The sequence below is a fragment of the Salmo salar genome, chromosome 25 (assembly GCF_965601325.2).
Source record: "Salmo salar chromosome 25, fSalSal1, whole genome shotgun sequence".
NCBI classification, from domain to species: domain Eukaryota; kingdom Metazoa; phylum Chordata; class Actinopteri; order Salmoniformes; family Salmonidae; genus Salmo; species Salmo salar.
The window spans coordinates 52,185,001-52,195,000 of NC_138315.1; the positions used below are offsets into that span (position 1 = coordinate 52,185,001).

The 10,000-nt window shown below is 48.9% G+C and overlaps 1 protein-coding gene across 4 annotated transcripts in view; it reads left to right on the top strand.

Moving 5' to 3' along the window:
* pard3bb (par-3 family cell polarity regulator beta b) overlaps window positions 1-10,000 on the top strand; it is a 563,164-nt gene that overhangs the window by 181,465 nt on the left and 371,699 nt on the right. For all 4 annotated transcript variants that reach the window (XM_082969211.1, XM_082969213.1, XM_082969212.1 and 1 more), the window contains 2 exons: window positions 4,784-4,909; window positions 8,960-9,366. In XM_082969211.1, coding sequence (XP_082825337.1) covers window positions 4,784-4,909; window positions 8,960-9,366 — 533 coding nt within the window. The remainder of the gene's footprint in view (window positions 1-4,783; window positions 4,910-8,959; window positions 9,367-10,000) is intronic.

A 10,000-nucleotide genomic window follows, 5' to 3' on the forward strand; every position in this document is an offset into this window, starting at 1 on the left:
TCTCTGTCATCCCTTTAATACATCACCCCCTCTCTCTGTCATCCCTTTAGTACATCATCCCTCTCTGTCATCCCTTTAGTACATCATCCCCCTCTCTGTCATCCCTTTAGTACATCATCCCTCTCTGTCATCCCTTTAGTACATCATCCCCCTCTCTGTCATCCCCCTCTCTGTCATCCCTTTAGTACATCATCCCTCTCTGTCATCCCTTTAGTACATCATCCCCCTCTCTGTCATCCCCCTCTCTGTCATCCCTTTAGTACATCATCCCCCTCTCTGTCATCCCTTTTAATACATCATCCCCCTCTCTGTCATCCCTTTATATTACATCACCCCCCTCTCTGTCATCCCCCTATCTGTCATCCCTTTAGTACATCATCCCCCTCTCTGTCGTCCCCCTCTCTGTCATCCCTTTAGTACATCATCCCCCTCTCTGTCATCCCTTTAGTACATCATCCCCCTCTCTGTCATCCCCCTCTCTGTCATCCCTTTAGTACATCATCCCCCTCTCTGTCATCCCTTTATATTACATCATCCCCCTCTCTGTCATCCCTTTAGTACATCATCCCCCTCTCTGTCATCCCTTTAGTACATCATCCCCCTCTCTGTCATCCCTTTAGTACATCATCCCCCTCTCTGTCATCCCTTTAGTACATCATCCCTCTCTGTCATCCCTTTAGTACATCATCCCTCTCTGTCATCCCTTTAGTACATCATCCCCCTCTCTGTGATCCCTTTAGTATATCATCCCCCTCTCTGTCATCCCTTTAGTACATCATGTTATGGACAGTGTCTCTGCAGGGGTATGCTGTGTGTCACTCCCATTCTGGTCCCCCAGTCCAAACCAGACCCAGTTCTGGTCCCCCAGTCCAAACCAGACCCAGTTCTGGTCCCCCAGTCCAAACCAGACCCAGTTCTGGTCCCCCAGTCCAAACCAGACCCAGTTCTGGTCCCCCAGTCCAACCCAGACCCAGTTCTGGTCCCCCAGTCCAACCCAGACCCAGTTCTGGTCCCCCAGTCCCCCAGTCCAAACCAGACCCAGCTCTGGTCCTCTAGCCCAATCTCTCTGTCTCTGTCCCTCTCTCCCCCTCCCTCTCTCTTTCTCTGTCCCTCTCTATGTCTGTCCCTCTCTGTCTCTGTCCATCTCTGTCCCTCATAGTCTCTGTCTCTCTGTCTCTGTCCCTCTCTGTCTCTGTCCATCTCTGTCCCTCATAGTCTCTGTCTCTCTGTCTCTGTCCCTCTCTGTCTCTGTCCATCTCTGTCCCTCATAGTCTCTGTCTCTCTGTCTCTGTCCCTTTCTGTATCTGTCCCTCTGGGCAGTTACCTTGGTCACAGTGTTGTATTAACGCTGACAGGTCCTTGGTAACAGCGTTGTATTAACGCTGACAGGCCTTGGTAACAGCGTTGTATTAACGCTGACAGGCCTTGGTAACAGCGTTGTATTAACGCTGACAGGCCTTGGTAACAGCGTTGTATTAACGCTGACAGGCCTTGGTAACAGCGTTGTATTAACGCTGACAGGCCTTGGTAACAGGCCTTGGTAACAGCGTTGTATTAACGCTGACAGGCCTTGGTAACAGGGTTGTATTAACGCTGACAGGCCTTGGTAACAGGCCTTGGTAACAGCGTTGTATTAACGCTGACAGGCCTTGGTAACAGCGTTGTATTAACGCTGACAGGCCTTGGTAACAGCGTTGTATTAACACTGACAGGCCTTGGTAACAGCATTGTATTAACACTGACAGGCCTTGGTAACAGGCCTTGGTAACAGCGTTGTATTGACGCTGACAGGTCCTTGGTAACAGCATTGTATTAACACTGACAGGCCTTGGTAACAGGGTTGTATTAACGCTGACAGGTCCTTGGTAACAGCGTTGTATTGACGCTGACAGGCCTTGGTAACAGGGTTGTATTAACGCTGACAGGTCCTTGGTAACAGCGTTGTATTAACGCTGACAGGCCTTGGTAACAGGCCTTGGTAACAGCGTTGTATTGACGCTGACAGGTCCTTGGTAACAGCGTTGTATTAACGCTGACAGGCCTTGGTAACAGCGTTGTATTAACGCTGACAGGCCTTGGTAACAGCGTTGTCCTTGGTAACAGTGTTGTATTAACGCTGACAGGCCTTGGTAACAGCGTTGTTTGTATTAACGCTGACAGGCCTTGGTAACAGCGTTGTATTAATGCTGACAGGCCTTGGTAACAGCATTGTATTAACGCTGACAGGCCTTGGTAACAGCGTTGTATTAACACTGAGCAGTTACCTTGGTAACAGTGTTGTATTAACGCTGACAGGCCTTGGTAACAGCGTTGTATTAACACTGAGCAGTTACCTTGGTAACAGCGTTGTATTAACACTGACAGGCCTTGGTAACAGCGTTGTATTAACGCTGACAGGCCTTGGTAACAGCGTTGTATTAACACAGAGCAGTTACCTTGGTAACAGCGTTGTATTAACGCTGACAGGTCCTTGGTAACAGCGTTGTATTAACGCTGAGCAGTTACCTTGGTAACAGGCCTCTCCGTTCAGAGACGGTGTAGATATGACTAGATTACTGACTGACACACGTCCAGTCCGGAGGAAAGTACTTTAATACACAGCTTTCTGAACAGTATCTTTCCAAAATGATCTCCGTTCCGTCCTGTCAGTCTTGCCGTCCTATCAGTCTTGCCGTCCTGTCAGTCTTGCCGTCCTGTCAGTCTTGCCGTCCTGTCAGTCTTGCCGTCCTGTAGTCGTCATTTTGTGTCTTCGGTAATGTCCAGGGCGTTGAGTCTCAGTGAATAGCTTCGTCCCAAGCCCATCGTACAGGGTGCTCAGGCTCACAGAACTGGATTCATCTTGGTGATGGGATGCTCTCAGCTTCTGTTTCCATTCTCCCTGATTCTAACTTCACTCCTGGCTCATATCCTTTATCTGTTCATCTGTTCACCTGTTTATCTGTGCCAGCCAGTCGCCCGAGCGAGAGGTAGTGTTTCCATGGAACAGAATGTACACTGAGAGAGAGGGAGGACACTGAGAGAGGACACTGAGGGAGAGGGAGGACACTGAGGGAGAGGGAGGACACTGAGGGAGAGGGAGGACACTGAGTGAGGACACTGAGGGAGAGGGAGGACACTGAGGGAGAGGGAGGACATTGAGGGAGAGGGAGGACACTGAGAGAGAGGGAGGACACTGAGAGAGAGGGAGGACACTGAGAGAGGGAGGACACAGAGGGAGAGGGAGGACACTGAGGGAGAGGGAGGACACTGAGAGAGAGGGAGGACACAGAGAGAGAGGGAGGACACAGAGAGAGAGGGAGGACACTGAGGGAGAGGGAGGACACAGAGGGAGAGGGAGGACACTGAGGGAGAGGGAGGACACTGAGAGAGAGGGAGGACACAGAGAGAGAGGGAGGACACTGAGAGAGAGGGAGGACACTGAGAGAGAGGGAGGACACTGAGGGAGAGGGAGGACACTGAGAGAGAGGGAGGACACTGAGGGAGGACACTGAGGGAGAGGGAGGACACTGAGGGAGAGGGAGGACACTGAGGGAGAGGGAGGACACTGAGTGAGGACACTGAGGGAGAGGGAGGACACTGAGGGAGAGGGAGGACACTGAGGGAGAGGGAGGACACTGAGAGAGAGGGAGGACACTGAGAGAGAGGGAGGACACTGAGAGAGGGAGGACACAGAGGGAGAGGGAGGACACTGAGGGAGAGGGAGGACACTGAGGGAGAGGGAGGACACTGAGAGAGAGGGAGGACACTGAGAGAGAGGGAGGACACTGAGAGAGGGAGGACACTGAGAGAGAGGGAGGACACAGAGAGAGAGGGAGGACACTGAGAGAGAGGGAGGACACTGAGAGAGAGGGAGGACACAGAGAGAGAGGGAGGACACTGAGAGAGAGGGAGGACACAGAGAGAGAGGGAGGACACAGAGGGAGAGGGAGGACACTGAGAGAGAGGGAGGACACTGAGAGAGAGGGAGGACACTGAGAGAGAGGGTGGACACTGAGTGAGGACACTGAGGGAGAGGGAGGACACTGAGGGAGAGGGAGGACACTGAGGGAGAGGGAGGACACTGAGAGAGAGGGAGGACACTGAGAGAGAGGGAGGACACTGAGAGAGGGAGGACACTGAGAGAGAGGGAGGACACAGAGAGAGAGGGAGGACACTGAGAGAGAGGGAGGACACAGAGAGAGAGGGAGGACACTGAGAGAGAGGGAGGACACAGAGAGAGAGGGAGGACACTGAGAGAGAGGGAGGACACTGAGAGAGAGGGAGGACACTGAGAGTGGGCACAGTGTGAATCTCTTTATCTGTCTGGGAGCTACATCTCTGTCTTGTCCTGCACATAACCTTCTCTCTGTATTTCTGAGGGATTTTGCAGCTTTTGTTGAGATGTTTCTTTGTCGATAACCTGTGTGGAAAATATTTGTTATCTTCGCTCCATTATGTTGCTGTTTGTGGTCTAATGTGGAAGTTTTTCCTTTCCTCTCTCTCTCTCTCTCTCTCTCTCTCTGTGTGTCTCTGTCTCTGTCTCTCTGTCTCTGTCTCTGTCTCTCTCTCTCTCTCTGTCTCTCTCTCTCTCTGTCTCTCTCTCGCTGTCTCTCTCTCTCTCTCTCTCTCTCTCCCTCCCTCTCTCTCTCTCTGTCTCTCTCTCTCTCTCTCTCTCTCTCTCTCTCTCTCTCTCTCTCTCTCTGTCTCTGTCTCTCTCTCTCTCTCTCTCTCTCTCTGTCTCTCTCTCTCTCTGTCTCTCTCTCTCTCTCTCTCTCTCTCTCTCTCTCTCTCTCTCTCTATACAGGGCTCTGGGCCTGCACATTCGTGGCGTGGAGGAGAACAGTCGTTCTAAGCGAGAGGGGATCTTCCAGGACGACGAGTGCATTGTTAAAATCAATGAAACAGAGTTAATGGACAAATCCTTTACCCAGTAAGTAGCTCCGCTCTTTGATTCCAGGCAGGGGCCCGTGTGTGTGTGTCTCTCCTGTTGTTGAGCTGGGTTTATGGTGTTTTTACCCCCCTACACCTCTCTCCCTTTCTCAACACTGCCTGGCTTCTGTCATAGCTGTTATCAGATGCACTTTCTCTTCTTTAAGGCATCGATGGGCAAGTAGCAGCGGCCCCCTTTTGTAGCCCCCCCCCCCCCCAAGGTTTCCATTGATTATTCTTGAGATGTTTCTACAACTTGATTGGAGTCCACCTGTGGTAAATTAAATTGATTGGACATGATTTGGAAAGGCTCACACCTGTCTAAATGAGGTCACACAGTTGACAGTGCATGTCAGAGTAAAAACCAAGCCATGAGGTTGAAGGAATTGTCCGTAGAGCTCAGAGACAGGATTGTGTCGAGGCACAGATCTGGGGAAGGTTACCAAAACATGTCTGCAGCATTGAAGGTCCCCAAGAACACAGTGGCCTCCATCATTCTTAAATGGAAGAAGTTTGGAACCACCAAGACTCTTCCTAAAGCTGGCTGCCGGTCAAACTGAGCAATCGGGGGAGAAGGGCCTTGGTCAGGGAGGTGGTCACTCTGACAGAGCTCCAGAGTTCCTCTGTGGAGATGAAAGAACCTTCCAGAAGGACAACCATCTCTGCAGTACTCCACCAATCAGGCCTTTATGGTAGAGTGACCAGATGGAAGCCACTCCTCAGTAAAAGGCACATGACAGCCCACTTGGTGTTTGCCAAAAGGCATCTAAAGGACTCTCAGACCATGAGAAACAAGATTCTCTGGTCTGATTTATCCCAGATTGAACTCTTTGGCCTGAATGCCAAGCGGCACATCTGGGGGAAACCTGGCACCAGGAATAGACAGTAGTCTAAGACACTGCATCTCAGTGTAAGAGGCGTCGCTGCAGTAGCTGGTTTGAATCCAGGCTGTATCACGTCCGGCCGTGATTGGGAGTCCCATAGGGCGGCGCACAAGCGTCATCCGGGATTGGCCGGGGTAGGCCGTCATTGTAAATAACAATTTGTTCTTAACCTGTTGGGTCTAGGGGGCAGCATTTGCACGTCTGGATAAAAAAAATGTACCCGATTTAATCTGGTTACTAATCCTACCCAGTAACTAGAATATGCATATACTTATTATATATGGATAGAAAACACTCTAAAGTTTCCAAAACTGTTTGAATGGTGTCTGTGAGTATAACAGAACTCATTTGGCAGGCAAAACCCTGAGACATTTTCTGACAGGAAGTGGATACCTGATGTGTTGTATTGAGTTTAAACCTATCCCATTGAAAAACACAGGGGTTTAGGAATATTTTGGCACTTCCTATTGCTTCCACTAGATGTCACCAGCCTTTACAAAGTGTTTTGAGTCTTCTGGAGGGAGATCTGACCGAACAAGAGCCATGGAACGGTGATGTCCCATTAGACACCTGGCGCGCTACTTCATGTTGGGTACCCTCGTTCCAATACGTTATAAAAGGCTATGCATTCGTCCACCTTGAATATTATTCATGTTCTGGTTAAAAAAGGCCCTAATGATTTATGCTATACAACGTTTGACATGTTTGAACGAACGGAAATATATTTTTTCCCCTCGTTCATGACGAGAAGTCCGGCTGGCTTACATCATGTGCTAACGAGACGGAGATTTTTGGACATAAATGATGAGCTTTTTTGAACAAAACTACATTCGTTATGGACCTGTGATACCTGGAAGTGACATCTGATGAAGAGAATCAAAGGTAATGGATTATTTACATAGTATTTTCGATTTTAGATCTCCCCAACATGACGTCTAGTCTGTATCGCAACGCGTATTTTTCTGGGCACAGTGCTCAGATTATTGCAAAGTGTGATTTCCCAGTAAGGTTATTTTTAAATCTGGCAAGTTGATTGCGTTCAAAAGATGTAAATCTATAATTCTTTAAATGACAATATAATATTTTACCAATGTTTTCTAATTTTAATTATTTAATTTGTGACGCTGACTTGACTGCCGGTTATTGGAGGGAAACGATTTCCTCAACATCAATGCCATAGTAAAACGCTGTTTTTGTATATAAATATGAACTTGATAGAACTAAAAATGCATGCATTGTCTAACATAATGTCCTAGGAGTGTCATCTGATGGAGATTGTAAAAGGTTAGTGTATCATTTTAGCTGGTTTTATGGTTTTGGTGACCCTGTCTTTGACTTGACAAAACATTACACACAACTCTTGTAAATGTACTGTCCTAACATACTCTAAATTTATGCTTTCGCCGTAAAACCTTTTTGAAATCGTAAAACGTGGTTAGATTAAGGAGATGTTTATCTTTCAAATGGTGTAACATAGTTGTATTTTTGAAAAATTTGAATTTTGACATTTATTTGGATTCAAATTTGCCGCTCTTGAAATGCACCTGCTGTTGATGGAGTGCACCACGGGTGGCACGCTAGCGTCCCACCTAGCCCCAAGAGGTTAACTGACTTGTCTAGTTAAATAAAGGTTAAATAAAATAAATAAATAAATAATAATCCCTACGGTGAAGCATGGTGGTGGCAGCATCATGCTGTCGGGATGTTTTTCAGCGGCAGGGACTGGGAGACTAGTTAGGATCGAGGGAAAGATGAACAGAGACATCCTTGATGACAACCTGCTCCAGAGCACTCAGGGCCTCAGACTGGGGCGAAGGTTCACCTTCCCACAGAACAACGACCCTAAACACACTGCCAAGAACAACGCAGGAGTGGCTTCGGGACAAGTCTCTGAATGTCCTTGAGTGGCCCAGCCAGAGCCCGGACTTGAACCCGATTTAACAACTCTGAGAGACCTGAAACTCCCCAAATACAGGTGTGCCAAGCTTGTAGCTTCATACCCAAGAAGACTTGAGGCTGTAATCTCTGCCAAAGGTGCTTCAACAAAGCACTGAGTAAAGGGTCTGAAAACATAATATACATTTGCAAAAAAAAATTACAAAATATATATTTGTGCTTTGTCATTATGGTGTATTGTGATGTCATTATGGGGGATTGTGATGTCATTATGGGGTATTGTGATGTCATTATGGGGTATTGTGATGTCATTATGGGGGATTGTGATGTCATTATGGGATATTGTGTGTAGATTGATGAGGGGGAAAAAAACGATTTAATCATTTTTAGAATAAGGCTGTAACGTAACAAAATGTGTAAAAAGTGAAGGGGTCTGAATACTTTCCGAATGCAACTGTATAAACATCCTTTTTTGGGGGTTGGGGGGGGGGGGGGGGGGGGACTCAGTTGAGTTAGAATAGTAGAAATGTGGTTTGTGCATCAGCAGTTTTTCAGTCACTGCTAGTCACTCATTTAGCCCATATCGGCAAAACTATTTTTTTGATAAGTAATTTAGTCTAGCCAACTATGTGACATTTATTACTAATTGTGTCCATGACTTTGACAGAGATGTCCTGTTCACCGAATTAAATAGTCTGAGTGAAACCTAAGAGAGTTTCTCCGTATTGTGCTGAACCTTAACTTGGTCTGCACACGGTCATATCATTTCGATGCAAACTGACTTCAATACAAGAGTCATGCAGGAAGTCTTGAGTCATGCAGGAAGTCTTGAGTAATGCAGGAAGCCTTGAGTAATGCAGGAAGCCTTGAGTAATGCAGGAAGTCTTGAGTCATGCAGGAAGTCTTGAGTAATGCAGGAAGTCTTGAGTAATGCAGGAAGTCTTGAGTAATGCAGGAAGTCTTGAGTAATGCAGGAAGTGTTGAGTAATGCAGGAAGTCTTGAGTCATGCAGGAAGTCTTGAGTCATGCAGGAAGTCTTGAGTAATGCAGGAAGTCTTGAGTCATGTAGGAAGCCTTGAGTAATGCAGGAAGTCTTGAGTCATGCAGGAAGTCTTGAGTCATGCAGGAAGTCTTGAGTCATGCAGGAAGTCTTGCGTCATGCAGGAAGTCTTGAGTCATGCAGGAAGTCTTGAGTAATGCAGGAAGGATGTCATATGTTGTTGTCAGTACTATGGTCGACTGCCAGTTCTGAGTGGTGTGTTCTCCCCCAGGGCACAGGAAGTGTTCCGTTATGCTATGCGGTCCCCCATGGTGCGTCTGGAAGTAGTTCCTGTCTCCAACAGGGAGAGGTACGAGAAGAGCCTGATTGGTCAGCTCTTCAACCAATCAGGCAGTCCCAAAGCCACACTCAAGACTTCCTCTAAGGAGCCTCCTTCAATCAAACCCGCCGTTAAGCCCTATGACTCTCCTACTGCCCGAATGGCTGAGGACAGCATCAGCCTAGAGGGCCGACCAATGGGATCCCCCCATCTCGCCCACCCTGTCCCCGTCAGCCTATCCCCTGTCCCCAAGGAGAAGAGTGACAGCCCGCTCCTGAAGAGGAGTCCCACCTTCTCTACCCTGGTGGGCTTCACCAGCAAGAAGGGAGGGAAGAGACTGAAGATCGATTTAAAGAAAGGTAAGGAGGGATGAGGAGGGAGGAGGAGGAGGGATGATGGAGGAGGAGGAGGGAGGAGGAGGAGGGATGATGGAGGAGGAGGAGGAGGAGGAGGAGGAGGAGGAGGGATGATGGAGGAGGAGGAGGGATGATGGAGGAGGAGGAGGGAGGAGGAGGAGGAGGAGGGATGATGGAGGAGGAGGAGGGATGATGGAGGAGGGGTAGGAGGAGGGATGATGGCGGAGGGGGGGAGGGGGGAGGAGGAGGTATGAGGAGGGGGAGGGGGGAGGAGGAGGTATGAGGAGGGGGAGGAGGAGGGATGATGGAGGAGGAGGAGAGGAGGGATGATGTGGGATGGGGAGGAGGAGGGATGATGGAGGAGGGATGATGGAAGATGGGGAGAGGAGGGATGATGTGGGATGGGGAGGAGGAAGGATGGGGAGGGATGATGGAGGAGGGATGATGGAGGATGCGGAGGAGGAAGGATGGGGAGGGGGGGAAGGGATGATGTGAGATGGGTAAGAGGGACGAGGAGGAGGAGGAGGGAGGTCATGATTTCACCCCACTAGTTAGACAGCTGGCTGGATGAGGTCATGATTTCACCCCACTAGTTAGACAGCTGGCTGGATGAGGTCCTGATTTCACCCCACTAGTT